At 48.4% G+C, this 22,676-nt stretch overlaps 1 protein-coding gene across 1 annotated transcript in view; it reads left to right on the top strand.

The window, feature by feature from the left end:
- Positions 1-22,674, top strand: part of LOC120755148 (adhesion G protein-coupled receptor B1-like) — a gene marked incomplete at its 3' end in the record, with an annotated part of 139,646 nt that extends 116,972 nt beyond the window's left edge. The window contains exons 3-6 of the mRNA XM_040069785.1: positions 6,287-6,445; positions 14,832-14,939; positions 20,633-20,797; positions 22,628-22,674. Of these exons, the coding sequence (XP_039925719.1) occupies positions 6,287-6,445; positions 14,832-14,939; positions 20,633-20,797; positions 22,628-22,674 (479 nt within the window). The remainder of the gene's footprint in view (positions 1-6,286; positions 6,446-14,831; positions 14,940-20,632; positions 20,798-22,627) is intronic.
- Positions 22,675-22,676: the final 2 nt, after the last annotated feature.

Genomic DNA, 22,676 nt, shown 5'->3' with positions numbered 1-22,676 from the left:
CTTCCACTATCCCAGGTTGCTCCAAGCCCTGTGCAGCCTCTACTTGAATCCAGGGATGGGGCAGCCACAGCTTCTCTGGAAAATCTGTGCCAGGGCCTCACCACCCTCACAGCAAAGCATTCCTTCCTGTTATCTAATCTAAGTTTACCCTCTTTCACCTTAAAACCATTTCCCCTTGTCCTATCACCACATGTCCTTGCAATGAATGCTTTTGCTTTTCGGGGAGCTTGGAGCATTGGTTTTTTATATTAATGTGCACAATCTGCAAAACAGTGAAGTGTTACATGGGATTTATTTTGGAAAGTGCAGAGAAGGTACACTGGAGCATCTCACTTGTGCTGCGGTAGACTTTCACCTCATGGGACACAAGGAGGGGACATCCCCCTGAAAGGTTTCTCTCCTTTTTTCTCCCACAGAAGGAACAAACTGAATGTATGACCTTCCAGTGAACGATCACTGGTTGGTACAATAGAAGGATGTCTCCACAACAGCCCCTTCTGGACCTACTCTTTTCCAGCACAGTAGAAAGGAGAGTGATAAAGGAGCAGCTCCCTCACTTTCCCCATTGTGTAACAAATTTAGGATTCAGATGGCATATGACAATCTCACTCTTGATCCCCCTTCAGAATCCTTCCCCTCCTATTTGCATAAGAAATTACATTTTTTCCACTCGTCTGCTAATTGAGATGATTCAGAAACTGTGATATAAATTCCACTACAAATATTCCCAGTGATAGCGCACAGAGCTGTGGTGGGGTTTTTTGCAGTCTGGACATGTTTTTCAGACACAAAATGCCCCGACCCAGTGAGCTGGAGACAGCTGCCAACGAGACATGTCTTCAGCTGGGGTCAGTGAGAGGCTGAATCCAAAAAAGCTAAATCGGAGGTAGATGTGGAGTGTCAGCAATGACCCTTTTGCTGTGCCCCGTTGTCTCGTGTAGAGTCCTTAGTTTTTTGCTGTTGTCGCTGCCATCTAATTTAAGGGATTGCTGTTAAATTAAAAGGCATGATTGACTGACTGGCATCTGAGACACATTGCAGCTGTCAGCTGTGAAGATAAACTCCGGATCGGGATGCAAATCTTCCCGAAGATCAAGGGTGTTTGGACGAGGTGTCTAAGTGGAGCCCTCTCAGTTAATTTGCAATAGGAAAGACCCATTCTTTTGGCATCCCTGCTTGAGATTCAGAAGGAGAAATGCCAATATGAGCTTGCTGGTTGATGTAAACCATCTTGGAATTTTCTCCATTTGACCAGAGAATTAAAATGCACTGGGACAGCCTTGCATGAAAAGCAATTTGTTTTAGTCCATGATCATGATAAGAACTGACTAGGAGGATCAAAAAACTCTTTAGAAACTGGATTAAAGGCCTCTCTGAATGATGGGTACTCAAACCAGCCACGAGCCTCAGATGCAACAGCCACCTTCGTTAAAACACATTTTGGAGCTTAGGCTGCTCTCCAAAAATAAAAAAAATACAAGTTAAACCTGGCTGTGTGGTCGAGGTGACAGCTGCTGGTTGTGATGGGAACCTCTGGAGCTGGAGGCATGAGCCACAGCTCCTCCAGTTTTGGGGGGTAAAGGGCAAAGTGAGAGAACTCCGTGGTTCTACGAGGCCATAGCTGAGAAAAACTTCACAAAGTGGGAACGGGTTGGGTGTGTGACCTTCGGAGGATCCAGTGCCTTTGAAAAGCAAAATCCTTTATAGAGAAGTTGCAGCAGCCTCATTATTTGTGGATTAAGGACAGATGGCAACTCCACCCGCACCGATCAGCAGGAGCAGCAGTTTGCTGAGAGCTCATGGAATGGGACTCGAGGGGTAGCGGGGACTGTCTGCAAAGGATCCCATTAACTGCAGAGCGAGTCTGCGCTGCATTTCATGTGGATTCCTCACTTCCCAGCATCAAAAAAAACATCCAACCTCATGCTCGGAATGAAAAAAGGGGCAGAGCAAGGGATTGCGTGGTGTGCAAGAGGGGATGAACGTTTTCTAGAGGATGGGGAGCCCATCGGGGCTGCGTCAGCTCAGCAAGCAGAGACTGAGGAGTGAACTGAGGGATGGGGCAGCTGCGCAGCCTCTGCAGGGACCACACCACACTTGCATCCCTTCTGCAGCTTCTGCATTGGGCTGAAAGCATCTGTGTGACACCACAGCCACTGCAGATTGTTCCACAGCCACTTTAGATCATCCTTTTCGCAGAATCATGGAATCGTTAAGGTTGGAAAGGATCACCAAGCCCAACCGCCAGTGTAGCACCCCCACCATGTTCACCACCACCACGTCCTCACATGCCTCATCCACGCCTTGTCTGAGCACTCACAGGGGTGGTGACCCCACCTCTTCCCTGGGCAGCCTGTTCCAGTGCTTAACAACCCTTCCTGTGAAGAAATTTTTCCAAATAAACAACCTAAAACTCCCCCTGGCACATCTTGAGGCCATTTCATCCCGTCACTTGTCACTTGGGAGAAGAGACTGACACCCACCTCACTACAAGCTCCTGTCAGGGAGTTGTAGGCAGAGATGAGGTCTCCCTTCAGTATTTTTCTCCAGGCTGAGCCCCCCCAGCTCCCTCAGCCACTCCTTTCCAGAAATCAGATGCAGCTATGGGCACTAGAACCCCGCGTTTGTTCCTCATGGCACTGCATTTCCCCTTTGAAAGGTGGGATAGGAATAACTCCATATAATAGACCCTTTATCACTTGTTTACAGCTCCACTAAAAAAGACAAATCACTTGAAGCAGTGAAGGACTAGACCCGGGAAAAGAAGGGGGATTTCAAAAGGTTTATCTGACAGCCAATAAACAAGAAAAATAACATGCAGCATTTAATTTGTCAGGACCATGGTACAACCTGATGATAAAAAAGGACTGCTCCATAAAGTGGGGAATACCTTTGTCCTGGCTGTAAATGCCTGGGCTGATTTACTAAGTGCCCTGGTACTTCTCTAGCTCCTCTTTAGTACTCACAAATGGGATGGAAACTGAGGAGCAAGGAGAGGAAGGAAGTTATCTGTACTCAACCCCATAAACTGATCTTATTCCAGTTAAGGATTTGAGATCGTGACTGTTTTTATCTTATTTTGCCTGGTTCTCCCATTGCTGAGGATAAGCAGAGTAAGAGTTACCCCCTCTGCTCCTCTCAGGTCAGACCCCACCTGCAGAGCTGCCTCCAGCTCTGGGTCCCAGCACAGGAAGGACCTGGAGCTGCTGGAGGAGTCCAGAGGAGGCACCAGGATGATCAGAGGAATGGAGAGGCTCTGCTGTGAGGGAAGGCTGAGGGAATTGGGATTGTTCATCCTGGAGAAGAGAAGCTTTAATGTTACCAAATTGTGGCTTAGTACCAGAGAGAAGCCTACAAGAAACATGGAGAGAGAATATTTACAAAGGGCTGGAGAGACAGGAAAAGGGGGAATGGCTTCAAACTGAGAGAAAGAAGGTTTGGCTTGGATATCAGGAAGAAATTCTTCCATGTGAGAGTGGTGAGGCCCTGGCAAAGGTTTTCCAGAGAAGCTGTGGCTGCCCCATCCCTGGAAAGTGTCCAAGGCCAGGTTGGATGGGGCATGGAAAAACCTGGGATAGTGGAAGGTGTTCCTGCCTACGGTAGGGGGGTGAAGCAAGATGATCTCTGAGGTCTCTTCCAGCTCAAACCATTCCATGATTTTGTAATTCTATGATTTAAGAAGCCAAACACTGGCACCTTCCTTACCCCTCCTTCTTTCCTGTAGTGAGGCCAGGCAGCATGAATTCCTCTGTGTAATTTAGGGGATCAGTGCCATTATAGGTCATATCCCAAAATGCAGAACTGTTTTGAATAATCCATCATCAAACTAGGGACACCACAACAGCCAGCGAGTCTGGGCCTGTATTTTCCTCACAAATATAAAATAACTTCTAAAGACACCAGAGCAATTATGCATTTTGTCTCAATAAACAGCATCCCAAATAAATCACAATCCAAGCCAAGGCTTGCATGAAGCTGCTTTCTCCCTTCCCCAGCCTCACTCCTAATCTGCAAAGGGAGTGAGATGAAAGAAAGATGTCCTGAAAAGGGCAACTCAGGAGCTGATTAACTCCTCAACGTGTCTGGTTGCAGATATCCTATTGATCAGCTCAAGCCTGAAACAGTGATACCTCCCATTACACCCATGGTTTCTCTTACAAAGGAAACACAATCTGTCTCCCATAGGGAAATGGAAGACAAGCCTGTGTTCCTGTGCTGCTTAGAAAAGTGACCAGCACAGAAAGTGTCTTTTGAGGGAAAGACAGTCTTCTTCAAGGTCAAGTACTTGTTTTGTGCCGGTAACAGCTCTGTCCTCCACGCTGCTGCTAGGATATCTGAGCACTTTGATGGCAAGTTCACTGCCCTCCATTTCCTTCCTGCTCCATTTTTCCATGTTATTCTCATGTTATCTGAGCAGCTTCCATGGCCGTCAGCAGTGGGAATGTTGCTGAGCCTGTGTTTATTTTCACTCTGTCTTGGGGGGAAAAGTTGAACCACAACCAGGCTGGAGGTGGCAGAGTATGAACTCGTGGATTTTTGCTGTGGAGGTAGATGAGTATTTGCTCATCCCTGTGCAAGAGGGTGCTGATAATGTCCCTAAATTCTGGTCTGGCACCTAGTTGGGCTTGTTTTTCAAGACAGGGCTGGTGTCCTGTCTAGGGTTTGTAGGGACCAGCAGAGCCCAGAGCTCGGAGTACAGCCATGATCTCACAAATAGAAATTCAGGGAGGCTGAGTCAGCTGAAGTGGATCATCTGGATCATCTGCATCTCTGAATTCTCTGGATGTTGGCAAGGAGGAAAAAAGAAAAAAAAAAAAAAGGGGTTGTTATTTCATTTTTATTTTAAAAACAAGAAATTTCCCAGTGTTTCCTGTCTTCAAAAAAAACCCTGCATCTTTAGCTCCTTATCCTTATCCATGCCTGAGCACAGCACAGAGCTGAATTCCCTGGACCTGAAACATCTCCAAGGGTAGCCGTGGTAATGAGAGAATTCACAGCAGGAAAAGCAGCCATGTGAAAGTGGCCACCTCTGGGCTGAAGGGCCACCTCTGCTCCTCCCCATGAGGTGGACAAACAATGGAGCAGAACAGTGAAGCCAAGGCTTATTTCAGCAGAATTTAGGTTGCTGCATGTGGCCGATGAGGAGCGAGCTGACCGCTGAGGGATGTGACAGCTTATCCATCACCTGAAAGAATTGGATAATCCCCTGCTGTCTTTTACAACCCAAAACTCAGCCTTGCTGTGCTCCCTGCAGGCGTTTGGGCTGTGGGAGGCCAGCCAGATTCAGATGGTCTTCACAGTCCATCCTGCCATCAGTATTTATGGGCGTTGCACCCCAGGCCAGTGGCTCTTGGCAGGAAGCTGGAAAGTCACGGGGCGGAAAAGGCTGCAGAAACTCAGAATTTTCCTTAAGTAGCAGGATCATCCTGGCAGCCAGGTGGTTTGGTGGATCCATCAATTTTCAGAGCTGTAGATTGCAGTACAATGGGGAAAGCTGAGTGTTGCTGACACCAGCACTGAGCGTGGCTGGGGAGAGGAGCCAAAAATGCACCTTCATCTCATGGTGCTCACAGGTTGCTCCCTGTGGGTTCTGCAAAGGGTGCTGGAGGAGAATGTCATTCCTGTGTTATTCCCCCACCAAAGCTGTCCTTGAGAGCCCCTCTGTGGCTGGTGGGGTCTGCAGTGTGGGAGAAGGAAATGTCTTTTTTGGGAAATACGAGTGGTAGAACCCTTATCCCTTCTGACCTTCCTTGTCTTCTCATCGTGTGTTTTTGTGGTGGCAAAAGGAGCAGACACAACCTCACTGATGGCGGATCTCTACCTTGAAGTGGTTTTTGCTCATGTCTTCTGGGGTTAGAAGCCAGCAGGACACAAAATGGGCAGAGGGGAGCTCTTTGCCACAGTAAGCACAGGAAGAGCAAGACTGGTTGTAATCATAGAATATCCTGAGGTGGAAGGGACCCCCAAGGATCACTGAAGTCCAACTCCTGGCTCTGCACAGGACAGCTCACCATGTGCCTGAAGGCATTGTCCAAACCCTTCTTGAACTCTAGAAATATGAATAATTGAAGAGAAGTCAATGTAAAGTCAGGCAATGCTTCTCCCATCCCCTTCTTGACTTCCTGGGCTACCCTGCAGTGTCCAGCCCCACCACTTTTAAAGTCACCCCAGTTCTGAGTCTTGGCAGCTGGTCCATGGCAGGCTCTGCCGGGCCTGGCGCTGCCTCGGCTCCACTGGGCTCTGGGCTCTCACTGAGGCTGACGGGGCTTTTCTGGATCTTGCCCAGGTGGTTGGAACTCCTGGTCGGCTTGGGGCGACTGCACCAAGGACTGCGGGGGCGGCCTGCAGACCCGCATGCGCTCCTGCAAGCCCCTTCCCAACGAGGGCCTGGCCTGCGAGGGAGTCCTGGAGGAAGGACGGCTGTGCAATAGGAAGGCTTGCAATAGTAAGTGGGGGCATGCTCCCTTGCACGCGCGGGGCCGGGGCGCCCTTCCCGGGAGGAGGAGGTTGGCCTCATCCCTGCCGAGGATGGAGGGTGCTCCAGAGGCTCGGGGAAGCTGCCCCAGGGCTGTGTTGGAGCAGCGAGCCCGGGGGAGCGTGTGGGTTCGGCTGTGCATGGCCCTGCCCGTCCCTGCCTGCCTCGCATGCGCGCGAGCACGTGCTGGCACAGTCCTCCTGCACCTGCCAGGCCTTCAGCCCAAAGAGTTTATGGGAATCCATAAGCAGGCTTTACATCAGGTTATCATATGCTGGCGGTAAATCTGCCACATCCTTAAAGGCTTTTTTCCTTTTTTTTTTTTTTTTTTTTTTTTTTTTTTTTTTTTCCGGTTCTCCCAAATAATTAAAGCTAAGAGAGACGTTAATCTTGCTTCTTCTTGGTTTAGCTCAGGAGCAGTGACCTTGCCCCTTTCTTTTACAAATGGAAGCCCCCGGTGATAAGACATAGAGAAAGATCTGGCTGTTAGGCAGGGATTGAGTGATGCAAAGGCTTCGGTGTGTGCTCCACTCTCCCTCTGCAATGCATCCTCTTTCCATGTCCTCTTCTCCAGGGAAGAGTCAGGTATTGATGGGTTGAGCTGGTGACCCTCCAGAGCTTTCATCCCGAGTCCATCTATTGCTTTAAGCTGTGTTGAGAGGGCGATGGAGAGAAAAAGCCAACTGCAGACAGAGCTCAGCTCAACAAATGCGAGCAAATGGCTGGTTATAATTATTCCCTTCTTTTTATTTCAAATTCAGAGTCGGGGATGTTTGAATAACTCCTCTGACTAGTCAAATAACTAGGGAAAGTTCAACTGCCTTCAAAGCCTGGGAAGTATCTCCTGATAAGGGGAAAGTTCAAACAAAGGAAGATAAGTATATTCCTCTAATAAGGGCTAAAATGATTTCATGCATTTTTAACATTTCCATAAATTTAAAATATGTTGCAATTAGGCTTAGACCTTTTTTTTTTTTTTAATGAAACCTGGTATATTAAATTCCATCTCCTTGACTCAGAATTGCTGAGTTCCCTCTGAAGTTTGTCCACACCAGGGATATTTAATCTGTGTCTTCCATGCTCGATGGCGACTTCGTAGTCATGACTCAGCTGTGGCTTGTAGTAGGGAGAGTAGGAGTGCAGGGACCTGGAAGCTGGTCCTGAAAAATGCCCAGCTGTGGGATTGGGGTGTGCCTGAGCGGAGTCAGAGGCAGGGCCACACCAGTCTTGGTGAACAATGTGTGAAGGAAGAAGGTAGAGATGGCAGTGGGAGTGGAAGAGGGGGATCTGCAGGGCTGGTCACTCTTTGAACATGGGAACACATGGGACAACAGGCAGAAAAGCTCCTTAATGTGTCCCTCCTATGCTGGATAAACTAGGGGGAAACCAGTTCCCCAGACATCCTTCCTCAGCCGTAACGACCTTCCAAGCCGTCCATGGGACCTGTTCGATTCTCCTGCAGCCCTCTTGAAGTGGTGCGTCGTAGGACACAAAAGAAAGATGAGAGACTATAAATATTTCAGAAGGGAAAGAGTATAGAAAAGGTTTTATTGTCTAATTCTTTTGTAAGGCGTTCCGATACAGGCTTAACATGATTGGTGATTAGGAGCGACACCTCTCTAACTCCATTGGTGAAACTAGAGAAACAGCAAAACACCACCTGGAGAAAGATTGTTTTGAGAAAGGATAGATATTTTGCCAAGATTGTTTTGAGAAGAAGTTTTCTTGAGGAATTTTCCCTCGGGAAAATTAGCAGCTGCCAGCAGTTTTCCTTGGGAAAAGATTAGCAGCTGCTAGCAGACTAAAATCTCTTCAGACCCAGAAATATCAGGCCCACAGTGGTGAGAGCATGAAGACCCTGTTTTCCAGGGCCAGCCTCATCAGCACCGAGCAGGGGGTGTAACATCTTCCCTTGATCTTCCCCAGGGGCAGAACTTTGGTTCTTCTTCATGATAGATCTCCTGAGGCTGTGGTGGCAAGCAGTGGGATGGGGTGGAGAACCATGGAGACTGGGTTGGATTTCCATGGCATGGAGTGCAGCAGTGAAGAATGAATGGGTTTTCACTCATTAATTACTTCACTTTTTCCAGAGCACAGCACTCAGCAAAGCCAATCCTGAGTGCAAAAAACCTGAAGCAGCTACGATTCAAAAAATTATTTCACTTGTCTTCCTGTCCATTTTCCGTTGCATTCCCAGTCAATTCCTCCTCCAAACTGCATTGAGATTAATTCAGCTCAGATTATTTGGGAAGAAGGAATTATAAGCTAAGTGGAAAATCCTAGTTTGGAAGGAGAGTACACACAGAGTCGGGCAGGACAAACTGATTTATTCCTTTGAAATAAATTAATTAATTCTGATTAACTGTCCCAAGATGCTCTTTGCAGACAAACTGCAGAGCCCCATTTTGATGTTTTTACACTGAAAAGGATTTGAGGGGATATTTGAGCAATAAATCTTCCCAGAAGACTTCTCCGTGCACATCTGGAGGTCTCTGTCCTACCTGAAGATAAACCTGTGTCTCTTCATATCAAAACTGTTCACTTGGCTCTGAACTCACCTCTCAGAGAATCTGTCCCCTGTTGCCTTTGCCCAAGGAGCTGCACTTTTGACCCAAGAAGGGTTTCTAATTTTCTTGCACATATCTTTTCTCCTCTTTACTTTGATCTGCCCCAAAACCTAAGAGGATTTAAAAGTAGAATAGAAATCCTGTTTTAACTGTGTCACTGTTATTTTCATATTGACTTTTGCTAATAGATTTGTTAGGGATGAGTAAAATGTTAAATGTTCGTTCTTTCCCTGGAACTGTTATTATTCTAAGTGTTCATTATGAGCTGTGGTTAAATAGGTTCTAATTATTTCTTTTTTTAATTAAAAGAAAAAAATAAGAAGAAAATTAAAGGAGAAAAAAAATAGAAAGAAGAACTGGCCAGGGGAACAACTTTATCTTGAATTCATTCAGCATTTAAGCAGTTTGTAATAATACCTGACCAGCTCTCCAAGTATTGTGGAATAGCTGAGATCTTCATTTTCTAGTAGGAAAAAAAAAAAAAAAAAGCATGAAAAAATACTTTTCTTCAGCAAAGGGCCATCTGTAATCCTGATAAAACAGCAGAACAAAACAGGGATGAGTGCTCTGATATTTTCCCCTTTGCTGAGGAGAATTGAATTAAAATTTGAAATTAAATTGAAACCAGACATCCCCACCACCTTCAAAACGAGGATAAACCTGTCTCTCTTCTTTAGCTTCTCCTTTCTCCCTTCTGCCAAAGTGTCTCAGTAGCTGATGTGTGATTAGCAGGAGAGTTTCAGCTGCTTAACTGGATCTCCAGCCTCCGTGGCATGTTCTCAGAGTGCTGACACTCAGCTCCCCAGAGCTGCTGAGAGGAACTTCTGCGGAAGATCTTTGAGGGTTTCATTGGTGGTTTTATTTTGCCAGGCCATGGCAAATGTTCCAGAGCTGTCTTGTCACGCAGCTCCTCCCCCAGGTGGACCTTGCCCAGGTCCTGCCATTTTCCTCTTCCAGAGCTGCCCCCGGGTGTGCCTTCATCAGGTCTCAGCATGCAGGAGTGGGAATGGCAGGGAAGACCTCTCAGTTTTTCCAAGAGCTGTGACTAGTGCTGGCCTGGTCACCAAAATGTGGGTGCAGACACCTGGGCCCCACAGCTGAGCCTGAACACGCTGTCTGGGGGCCACAGGGGTTGAAATCAGTGCACGGGAGTGGCTGGATGACTCCACAGGCACCATTTCAATGTGGTCTTTGTGTTTTCCCACTCGTTTGGGCCAACCATCTCTGCTGTTTCATGTGGTAGAGTCCTTTGCTTGATGATCTGGCTAAATTTCCCCAGGGATACCCAAGACCAACAGGAAGCAAGCCAGGTAAGTTTTCCGTGGGCAAAACCGAAAGTTGTGAAGTGCTGAGGAAAAACTGTATTAAAGGCTCATCCCAAACTGGGAAGGAAATTTTGTCTGGTAACAGCAGCTTGGCTTAAGCAGAGCTTTTATTTGTGGCAGCTCAAGAGATGTAATCTGAAGGAAAACATAAAGGTTTTGTTGCAATTCTGATTGGTAAAGGACTTGGTGATATCCCCACTCCAGCACAGACAGAGGAGGTTTCCTCCCCCTATTGGATTTGGGCAGGAGCTGCTGTTTTATAGAGAGGAAAAAATCCCAACTCAAGCCTGGTGGGAGCTTACAGAGGAACTTCCCAGAGGAGCACTCACTGTGGATGGAAAGGGATGTGCTCCAGTGGCTCTTTTTGGCTGCAAGGTTCTTGAAGCCAGGTTTCTCACAACCTGGCAGGCAGAGGATCCTCACGAAGAGCCTGGATGGACAACATCCAGACCAGAGGGGCAACGTCACAGCCCTGACCCCAGCGTCGGAATTCAGCAGTGCTGGAGAGATGTAAGAACAACCTGAGATGCGGGCAGCCTGCGTTTGTTCCTGGGGAAGGAGGACTGGCAGAGGAGCCAGCTGAAATCCTGCCATCCCGTCTGGCAGAGGCTGCGCAGAACCATCCCTGACATTTCTGGACGCGCAGATTGGGACGACACAGCTCCCTGTGGCTGGGAAAAGGGGTGACCACGTCCTGGCATCAGGTGCAGGAGGGTGACACTGGCACAGTCCTGTCGTTCCAGGCTGGATTTTCAGCTTCCAGCAGGTTCAGGATGTAGCCCTTCAGCTGTTAGTGGGGTGAAGGAACGCACATTTCACGTGCCGTTCCCAAGGCTGAGCCTCAGTCTCAGTCTCTGCCGTCCCTGATTCTCATTAAATTTTTATTTTTTGCTGCAACCACAGAGCTGAAATATTCTGGGCATGTGTGGGAGCATCTTCACTCCCTGCAGGCCAGGCTAGAACTCCCTGCAAGCTGGAGGAGCTCCTGTAGGTACTTGCTGCTGCTGCAGACTTTGCCCTGTCCCCTCTTTTACTGGTGGCTCAGGCATTTCATGTCTGAGAGCCACAGATCTCCCCCAGTGATGTTTTCACAAATTTCAGGTGTTCAAATTTAAATGCTTTGGGTTGTTTCTTTAGGTGGTGTAATTGCAGTATATCCAGGGGCATCCAAAATGTTGCTCTTCTCCATCCACTGAGATTTTGGGGTTTAGGCATTGTTAGTAACCCTCTGCTTTTCAGTTTTACTCTTTAGCAGCTGACAGATGCCCCCAAAGCTCCATAGCCACCACATTTCCTTTCAGTTTTACTGCACTGAGATTCATTTCAATGCTTTGGGTATTTTTTAAATAATCCCTTTCCACTTTTTGATCTGGTTCATCGCTTCATTTCCTGCCATCCCACCTTACCTGAATAATTTTCATGATCCTGCTATTTGCTTTGCCTGTCCTGTTTGGAGGATGAGTACAGAGTGTGCAGTTGTGGTGAGACATGTTTGGATGCTAAAACCTTGGCCCACAGCACTTCAAAGCCTCTGCTTTTATTTTATTTTTCCCTTGGTTGTGTTGAAGGGTGCTGTCTGACACATTGCATGTTCTCATTAGAAGTGTTGGTCACCTGCTTCCTATTCCCACTCCTGCCAGCACTGATCATCCTCCACATCCACACTTGAGCTGTGTTTTTTTTTTCCAAAATCTCGTGCACTTGCCTCTGCTTGCAAGTGAAACATCCCTGTTTGGTTCCAAGAGCATTATCCCTCTGCTCCTCCTGTTGGCATCCGGAGGGTGCTTGGGTTTTTCATGCCATTCTCACTTCTTTTATCCAGCTGGGATGTAAACTGAGTCTAGGTCTTCCCTTAATCCTGGAATTACCCCTCTCCACTGACCCTGCTGTGGGAAACAGGCTGCTGAAATCCAACCAGGTCCCCACTTCCTTTAGGTTTTGACCCCCACCCCATAAAGTTCGGGTACCCACAGCAAAGCTGCACTTGCACCAACTTCCCCGTGTTCCTAAGGGACCTGGCGTCTCCCTGCTTTGTTTGGAACCAGGATGGATTTGTGCATCTCCCCAAGGAAACTGTCCAGGTTAAATCTCAGCTGTGCTCTGTGTTAAATGCAGACAAACTCACTTCTCTGCACATCCTTTTCCAAAGGGGACGAAGCAGTGGAACAATCCTGGCAGGAGGGAAGCCTGGGGGAAGCTGGAAGGGTCACTCATTCAGCCTCTAGGTCTGATTGGCTTTAATTAGCAAGAGAAATAGTGCAGGCTTGTCATACCTGTCGAGGAGCAAAGGAAATCATTCAGTCCTTCAAGGCTGGGGTAAGTCATTAGGTGTCAGCGACATGGGGCCCAAGTAATTGGTGAGAGGAGGTTCAGGGTGTTAGACTTGCAATTAAAACTCCTCTTTTGCTCTTTTACCTTTCCTTCCCTCTGTCCTGCCTCTGAGCTCTCTGTCCCTCAGGGAACGCTGACTGATTCTGGGATATCCAATCCCAGGTTTTCCCTGTCACCATTTTTGCTCTGGGCAGGTGACAAAGCCATCCAAGCTCCATGTCTGCTCCTTGATGCCCAGCCCCACTTTCTCCTCCCAGCCTAAACAAGTCTGTGGGAAGCTCTTGGGGTGTGCTGCAGATGGAGATCTTCTGTGTTCTTGTGGTTTGTGGGATTTCATGGAGAGGATTTCAATCGGAGCAGATGAAAGTGTGTGGGTATGGCCAGGAATGAGTGGGGATGTGAGAAGTCCCAAATATGGGAATGGTTTAAGTTGTCTCCTAACAAGCTAAAAAAAAAAAAAAAAAAAAGTATTGGAAAACTACTTAGGGTTTGTCTTTTTTGACCTGAATCTCCCACAGGAAAGTGCCATTATTTTTAGCAGTAAAAAGCACAAGGTCGGAGACCTTTCAGTTCCAGGAAAGAGGTAGACAAAAAACAAGATGTTTGCAGACATCAGGATGTTTGTGGTCCTGATGTCTGGCTGTGGGTATCTTTCCCTTGAGGATGGCAGGTGGGTGACTGCCCCATCCCACCCCCTCCAGCCAGCAGCCAGCTGGTGCTGGGAAGCTTTGGAGGAGTCCATGTGACAATTCCTAGACTCCTCAAGTTCTGCTTTCAGGCAACAGTGATGGTAAATAATACAATTTCACAAACTCTCCCATGATCCAAACTGCTGAATTTAAAGCCTGGCTCCTGGCAGGGACTCTCTGAATCATTCCTCTGCCTCCTCTGCTTTCCCTTTTTGGATGGCAATAAAGGCTCCTGCCACCACACTGAAGCTTCATTAACCTTTATTAATTTTCTCAGGCTTCCGGGATCAAATTTGTCACCATTTCAACCCTTGGCAGTTCATACTTCTTGAAAAGATGTCTGACTGTTTTACCTCCTTGGGGGAAAAGATCTTCTGTCTGGTACTTGCTGTTTGGAAACAAATTGGCTGCCAGATCACAGATTACTCGGGCTCAGCTCTGCTCTCTGCTATTCCATGTGACTCCAGTGGAGTCAGCTGAGCTCTCCTGATTTACAGCAGGCACTCCTGGTGGAGGGGATTTGGTTGTTATTGCTGGGTTGTTTCTCTCTTTTCTAGGGAGGTAATGTGTCAGGGTTTCAGCACACCCAGTAATACAGAAAACAGAAATTTCAGTTCCCCCTGCAGCCAATTCAGGGCTGATCCACACACGATGGAAATGGAAAGCTGGCGGAGCGTGGGCTCGGAAGGAACAGTTAAATGCCTTTGATTTACTCTGGATGCATTATTTACCTTCTGAACTCCACACCGTGGGCTCCACTGGGAGATTTTCAGTAGGACACAAGGGTCAGGAGCTTGTATCTCACTGAGAAGGAAAAGTTCCCAGTTATAGCTCTGTTGGTACTCTGCTGATGCCAGACTTTCATTTCTCCCTGTTGCTGGTGGCAGGGTAAAGTCTGTGAAGGAGAATTCCTATTGAGATATCCCTTTCCTTTCCACCTGCCCTCACCTACCTGCTCCACTCAGCATTTCCTGGCTCCTCTAAAGGGCATTTCTAGGCAGGTGCTGGTTGCAAGGCAGAATTTCCCACCAAAAACACCCTGCCAGTTGCCACCATAAATCTCAAAACACCACTAGGGATGGCAAGAGTCAGTGCCAGCACGTCTGAAAAGGATGAATCCTCCACAACTGCAGCAAGGAGTGCAGACACCCTAGAAAACCACCGAAATTAATTAAAGACCAGACATAAGGGATCATACTGTGCATGGTCCCAAATCTCACTCAAAAACAAGGGGTTGAACCGCCAACCAAGCCCGAGCCTTTCAGGCTGGTTGGTGCTGAAACCTCGGGGAGAGCTGGTGGCCAGGGGTGCTGGGGTTGGAAAAGCAGGCGGTCATGTCAGGGGAGCGTGGCAGGTCGCTGTCGTTAACGCGTGTAACCTTTGTAGTGAAAGATCTTGCAGAGTGAACCGAGGTGTATTTACATGACCCATTACCTTGCCATAGCCAATGGACGCTATAATTCCAGAAGCCAATCGCTGAGGTCCACAGATAACAGAAAGCGAGAGGACCCTGACGAACTGCAGCACTACGGGTACCCTGCACCTCAAATAGGTAAGCTCTGACCTCCCACAGCGGCCCCTGGAGCTGGGACACTGCTCTGGTCACTGCACTGCCCAGCTGGGCTGGGCTCTCTGCTCTGTTTCTATGACCCCCACTAACTATGTCCTTCCCCCCAGGTCAGTGTGGGGGACGCTCCCCCCGTGTTGTCATGTGCTGAACAAATGGTCATCGCCCCGTTTGTTCCCATTCCATCACCCCACGGGGTTTTGTGTCGTCACCACCAGCCAGAGAAGGCAAAAAGGGACAGACACAAAGCCCTGATCAGACCATCCATCCCACAGAACGTTTTCCCATCACCCTGCCTCCTTCTGAGTCGCTGCTTTGTCTGAATTATCCAGCCACGCGTGGTTCATGGAGCCAAAGCTGACCTTGCTGCAGCGCAGCCCCTTTGCTGATGTCCATGTCATGCCTTCCCCTTGGCTGTGAGAGAGGGTGAGCAGGGCTTGGTGGGGACAGGGCAGGATTGGTTTCCTCTGTGCCTGGGTCTTCAGTGCTGTGTAAGGACTTGTCTCCGGTAGGTTCTGCAGCAGAACCTTCCACCCTTCTGCCACAGAAGGGGAATAATGTGTAGTGATATGAGGCAGCAGGGTCTGGGCAGATGAGGATGAACTAGATCTGTGCCAGGTCGGATCTGCCCCATCCCTGGAAGTGTTCAGGGCCAGGTTGGAGGGGGGGTTGGGCAACCTGCTCTACTGGAAGGTGTCCCTGCCCATGGCAGGGTGGTTGGAATTAGATGATCTCTAAGGTTCCTTCCAGCCCAAACCATCCTGTGATCCAGCCTGGAAAGGTTTTCTGCTCTCCTTTCATGCCTGTGTGTCATGGCAGGATCTCAACACATCGGGGGTCTCAGGCAAAGCACAGTGTGCTGAACCTGGCCACAGGATAAAATCACTGCCCAGTGACCTTGCCAGCCCTTTGTGCTTTGGAAAGGCTTCGAAGAGGCGATTTGATGAGAAGTGGGAGAGGGTCACATTCTGGTGTAGGTTTCCTGTGCTCCACACAGCCCAGCAGGACTTTGCCACTGTGCAGCATCAGGAATCTGTGTGGTGTGGAATATCTGGGGGTGACTTGCTGGGGTTGTGGTTTTCAACACAAAGCAGGGGACAGCCTCAGGTTCCTCTCTACCCTGCACAGACTCTGCTCCCCCCACTGAGAGCAGCTCCACTGTCTGCAGGACAGATCCCTGGAGTCTGGTAAAACCTGCAGGAGAGGGAGGACTTTTGCATTGCTACAACGTGGAAAAGCTGAGCATAATTTCTGTCCAAATGCCGAGGAAAGGAAGGAAGGCACTTCAAGGCAGGGCCCTGTCGTTCCTCCTCTGCCTGGTCCCAGGTGCTTCCCTGGAGCTCCTGTTCCAGCCTGTAACTCAGCCATCAGGTTTATGGTTTGGCATTTCTTCCAGCCGTGCAGCTGGGTGCTGGATCTGGGCTCTGTGACATCTCTGTCACCTCCCTGCCATCGTGGCCACCGCTGTAGCATGGCTGGCTTGGGCTGTGGCATCCCTGAGGGCAGCATGGGCTGGGAGATGTGCATTGTCCTGCTGCAAGCTTCCCACACCCCTGGCGCTGTCCCGGGTTGTTCAGGGAAATCAGGATGGAGGAGATGTAGAGACAGAGGGTGCAGTCCAGCAAGGGGTTAGAGGGAATTTTTTAGCTGAGGATGCCGAAGCAAAACCCACAACTTCCCTATGGGCACAGATTGTAGAGAGTAAGAGATTTCACATCCGCTCAAGACCTGGAAGAAGATGAAATACAGAAATCAGCTGATGCCAGCCATAAGGAGTGTGGATGAGGGGTCTGCTTTGCCCATCTGAAGAGCAGCACTTTCTCCCGCCAGCCCCTCACATCCCCGGTGTCCTGCTGGCCCCCAGGCTGCGGCAGGGCTGTGCTCTCAGCCAGGGTGCTGCTGGCTGCCCACGTGCTCTGCCAGCAGCAGCACAAGAGGCAGTTCCAGCCCTGGCATGGGCCCTCCTGGCTCAGCCCAGGCTGCTTCCAGGAGGACTCTGCCAGCAGCAGGATGTGAACAGAGGCACGTGGGGAGATGTCAGACTGACAGACCCCAAAGCAGAAAGGGCTCCTGGCAGAGGGGTGGCAGGGACGTGCAGCTCCATCAGCGCTGAGGGAAGAAGAGCCACGGAGCAGCTGCAGGCAGGGAAGGGGACACTGCAGCCAGGAGCTGGAATGATCCTGGATTGCAGTGTCGCATCCCCATGGATTAACACCCAGCGTGTCTCATCCTGCAGCACCTGCTGCACCCTCTCCATCTGCTGCACCTGGATCTGTGGGAGCAGCAGGGGCCATCTTCCCACTTCAAGTGGGGTCGTGAGCCCTGAAAACCCCTTTGGGACACTCCTGTTAATCCCCAAGCTGCTCTCGGGCATCACAGGGCTGATCAAAAGTCAATCCTGCTGAGACAGCTGCCTGCAGGCACCGGTGATGATGCAGGGAAGGGCTTGGCCCCTTCTCCTCTGGGGACAAAGTCAAATTTGTCTGGAGACACTCTGCTGTGAACACAGGCTGAAAGACCTCGGGCTGTTCAGCCTGGACAAGCAAAGCCTCTGGAGAGAACTTTGAGCCTCTTCCAGTGCCTAAAGATTCTCCAAGAGAACTGAAGAGGGATTTTGGACAAGAGCATGGAGTGACAGGACAAGGGGCAATGGATTTAAGCGGAAGGAGGGTAGATTTAAATTCAATATTAGAACAAAAATCTTAATTATAAAACTGTTGAGACCCTGGCAGATGTTGTCCTGAAAAGCTGTGGATGTCCCATCCCTGGAAGTGTTCAAGGCCACACTGGATAGGGCTTGGAGAAACCTGTGGATAGTGGGTGTTGTCCCTGCCCATTGCAGAGGGTCAAAACAAGATATCTTTAAGGCTCCTTACAACCCCAGCCATTCCATGATTCCATAATCTCTGTCAGGTTGAATTATAAAACAGCACTGAGCTGGACTAGGCAGCTTTCAAACCCAATGAGCGTGATAGACATCTTGCCATTATATCAAAAACCAGAGTCAGAATCCACTTCTGGGATGAATAATTGCAATATACTCCGCTCGGTATTCTGCATTTTCTGCTATTTGATCCACAGGAGTGCAGAAATTCTTCTCACTCATGGTTTTGATGATGGGCACTACTGTGTTTCTCTCGAGCAGAGAGTGAATTTGTCTCATGCCTGAGAGTGTCTCAGAACTGGGTCTCACTTGGTTTGAAAATTAGTTAAATTGGAGCAAGGTTTGAGACTAGGCTGGACGTAATGTCCCAGTGGACTGAGATGAATTGCTTGGTTCGGAATGACACCAAGCCCAGGGGAGTCACCAGCACTTAGAAAATAAACTGTACTATGGGTTTAAAAGCCAGAGATTCATGCAATGTGAGGGACGATAATTGAGGAGATTTACCTCTAAGCACAGCTTTTTCTGCTGTGAAAGAGCAAAAGCCAGAAATAATAAAGAGGAAAGAGGCAGGAGAGGTGGGATTTGGTTCAGAGATGCCATCCAGTGACACAGTAGCTCTTGTCTGAATATGGAGATTGCAAAGCCCCAGCCGGGTCTGATGGGGGAGGTTGGTGGTGTGGTGGGCTCTCCAAGCCACGAGCTGCTGATGAAGGAGGCCCCTGTGTCTCTGCAGGTTTCTCCTGTTCCACCTCTGGCCTCCCAGACAGATGTTGGGACCCAAACTTGGGGTGTTTAACTACCAAAATCCCGCAGCTGCCTGCCCCTGAGGGACTGGGTGCAGAACTGGGGAGGCTGCTCAAGGTGGATGGAGAAATGCAGAGGCAGTGCCAGTTCATGGAGCATCCAAGCAGGCAAGGGAGCAGCAGTGGTTGGGATTTGTGGGCCAAAGAGGGATCTGCTGGAGTCTGGGACACTCTGGATGGCAAACGGTGAAATGATGGTGCCATAAATGTACTTTGCTGGAAGTGAGCTTTCAGCATGGCAGGACTCTGGGTGTGACAGAGCTGGGTGTTGGAAAGGCAGGATAATTGCCATGGGAATGCAGATCCCCCTCCAGCAGGAGATCTGATACTTGTGAAACAGGACATGGGAGTGATGTTCTCCTGAAGCCCCAAAGCCTCAAAACACACGATGCCTCCTGCACGTCCCAGGTGAACACCAGTGGTCCATAACTTTCATCTAACTGGGATCAACTGGGCAAAATAAGGAAAAAAAACCCCACAAAAGTAAAACAGTTTTAAGCAACTTCGGCTTAATGAGCAACAGCAGTTGCATCTGACGATAACGAATGGCACAGATGAGGTAGGGAAAGATCGATCCTCACCTCCACCTCTTTCTGTGTCCAGACAATAAGTGAAGGAGTGAAATTCTGTCAATTTTACAGCAAGGACAGGAATTCCTCTACACTTGTCCCCCTCATCACATATTAATTCAACGGGCTCCAATCAGTGGGGTGTATTTTTAATTCTCAGCTGCCAGAATGGCAGGAGACATTCAAAGCAGATGTGCTGAAAAACATGACACGAACCAAACAACACAGATAACTACCAAAATCCCAAAGAGAAGATTGATGACAACCACAAATGCTTGAAATTTCATTGCATGTGGAAAACAGCAGTATATGACTATAACTAACAATAACAATAACTGTAAATATAAATACAAATATAAATATAAATATAAATATAAATATAAATATAAATATAAATATAAATATAAATATAAATATAAATATAAATATAAATATAAATACATACCACCTCAAGGAAAAACCCAGACATGCCCAGTTTTAAGCAATATTGGGAAATTTGGTGGTCTCCAATCAGAGCCAGTTTTTTATTTTGTGTGGGGAAGAAAAGCGTTTTGTCGAAGGGTGGAATGTTGCCTTTCAATATTTTTCCATGAAAACCAGTGGAAAACGGCCCTTTCCCTGCTCATTTCACACTTAGGTGACTTATTTGGAGGTTGTGGCTGCTGAAACAGCTCCAGCAGGGATACCAGTGACAAAGGGGATACATCTCAGCTCTTCTCACTCCCATCAATGGGGTATTTTTAGTTGGTTTTCCCAATGCTGTCCCATCAGATAAGCAGTTGTTAGGGACTGTGTGATGCCCTGGAAGAGTCAGCCTTGTTCCGTGTCACATGCTCACAGCAGATCTCCACAGCCAGAGGAGATGCCAAGAAAACTTGCTGGGATTTTATCAGCTGCTCCTTCTTAGGCACCATCACCCTCTACTTTGTCAGCTGCTCCTCTGCCAGTCTGCACTGGCAGGGGCTGTGAGAGGGCAGGAAAAGGGGTTGAATCTTAAAAAGTGAACTATTTATGGATGCTTTACTCTGTCTAATCCCTGTTGATACAATCCCTAAATGGAGGTTCCCTATCCCAGCTCACAAGGTTCTGGAGTGGCTATGCCACCTTCAGTGGTGGAGTTTGCCCTTCCCAATGACCCGATGCTTCCACAGCATCCTTTTTATTTATTTTTTTATTATTATTTGTGTGTGTGCTAGAGCTCTACACAGCACCCCCCAAAAAAAAACCCTTTAGCCCATTCTCAACTCTCACATTTTCTCCCCGATGCCCTCACGCCCTCCCACCCATATTGTCACCCCACCTGCAGGACACATTGCAGCCTCACGGACCTCACAGCTGGCCAAGCATCGCTTGGAAATTTCTCCCCTGCAGATCCAAGGATGCCACGTCCTCACATCCTGCTGTTCCAACCCCCCACAGGTGACCCTGCAGCAGAGGAGTGGTCCCCGTGGAGCGTGTGCTCGACCACCTGCGGGGAGGGCTGGCAGACCAGGACCAGGTTCTGCGTTTCATCTTCCTACAGCACCCAGTGCAGCGGCCCTCTCCGGGAGCAGAGGCAGTGCAACAACTCTGCCGTGTGCCCAGGTACTGCTGGCCAGAAGGGGAGGGAGATCGGCTGCCTGTGGCATCTCAACTGTGATATTTCTGGAAGGCCCTGGCACAGGGTGCCCAGAGAAGCTGTGGCTGCTCCATCCTTGGAAGCATCCAAGGCCAGCTTGGATGGGGTCTGGAGTAGCCTGGGATGGTGGAAAGTTGTTGGAGCCAGGTGATCTTTCAGTTCCATTCCAAACCTTTCTGTGATTCTGTAATCCTTGGAGGGAGATGGGGTTTGTTCCCTGTCCCTTCTCTTTATGCCCTAAGGCCATATGCAGAGATCCTTGCTAGAACAAGCACCACAAGATGGGCACCTGCTTTGCATGGTGTGGACAATTCCAAGCTATCTAAAGTCCATGAACTCAGCACACCTGCAGGCAGGTGCCCTTTGGGGCATTTCCAGGTCAGGAAAAATTTTGGTGAAAAAATACATTCAGAGCAGACTGGACCTTAGGAGAAAGATGGAGAGGGACTCTTTACAAGAGCGGGGAATGGCAGTACTAGGGGGAATGGCTTCAAATTGAAAGAGAGTAGGTTTATATTGAATATTAGGAAAAAGTCTTTCCCTTTGAGGGTGCTGAGGCCCTGGCACAAGTTGCTCAGAGAAGCTGTGGCTGCCCCATCCCTGGAAGTGTCCAAGGCCAGGTTGGTTGGGCTTGGAGCAACCTGGGACAGTGGAAGGCGTCCTTGCCCATGGCAGGGGCTTGGAAGGAGATGATTTTTGAGTTCACCTCCAACCCAAACCATTCTATGTTTCTATGATTATTTTGAAGAATTCTGCTGTTAAGATACACGTTATTCATTCCTCCAGACCATAAACAATTTTGTGATGGTGAAACCACCATCCGCAGTGAAATCACCATCCATGTTCCTTCCTGTGTTTCCTCCTCTGGTTATCTCTTATCATGCAAGATGCCTCGTGAGAATTAGTTTTGAACCCCCTTTCCTGACGCTGGGGCGCCAGTCGCTGTTAACAACTGACGAAGGACTGGAAAAGTCCCTGCTTTTTTGTGTTTCTTCTTTTTCCATAGAGTTATTGATTTGTCATTAGCTTCTCTGGCAAAGCTGGAAAGGATGAAGTTCTTTAAGAGAGATCAGTGCATTCTTATAACATTTGGCCTCTGGAGATTATAGTGACTAAAATTCCATAAATAACTGGGCCAGATTAGATTAGATTAGATTGGAGAAGATCAGATTAATATGGATTAGAAGGCTAATTAGATTAGATTAAAATCGATTTGATGTCTAATTCCAGGAGCTACCAGTGATGTCTTGAGCACTGTTGAAGGAATCCATTCTATCTTACCCTTCCGAGTCTCCCTAACTCTGCCTCTGAGGTGTTACTGACCTATGATAATAATCAGGAGACAGACTACAGCTTTTCTGAAAGCCTTAAAATGTTGTAGTCTTTGAGGACTCGATGAAAAAATGTTGAGAGGGAGGAAAGAAATGGCAAGAAGTGACAAAATGATGGTGATGATACTTCCCTAAGGGTAGTGGGGTTTTATTTCTTTCTAGCTAAATCCATCTTTTGCTTAAAAAAAAATGCCGTGCTGGCTCAAAAATCCGAAAAATTAAGGTCAGCTAAAAATGCATGGTGGTTTATTTCAAAGACTGGAAAGCAGCAGACACTTGGTGTTGATGGCAAAGCATAAAAATTTCTTGATGTTCCTCTTGCGCATTTTGAGTTGGTTTGTTCTCCCAACTTCCCACACACTGCTCATTCCGGGTGGGAAGAAGCTGTGCCCTGTGGGATCCCTCACTTCCTCAGACCTCCTCTCGATAAAAAAAAAAAAAAAATTTCTTCTGCTTCCCTTGCAGTGCACGGCACCTGGGACGAGTGGTCTCCGTGGAGCCTGTGCTCTTCCAC

This window comes from Hirundo rustica, chromosome 1, assembly GCF_015227805.2.
Source record: "Hirundo rustica isolate bHirRus1 chromosome 1, bHirRus1.pri.v3, whole genome shotgun sequence".
NCBI lineage: Eukaryota > Metazoa > Chordata > Aves > Passeriformes > Hirundinidae > Hirundo > Hirundo rustica.
Note: the sequence above shows the minus strand (reverse complement) of the source record. Positions and strands in the feature narration are given on the sequence as shown.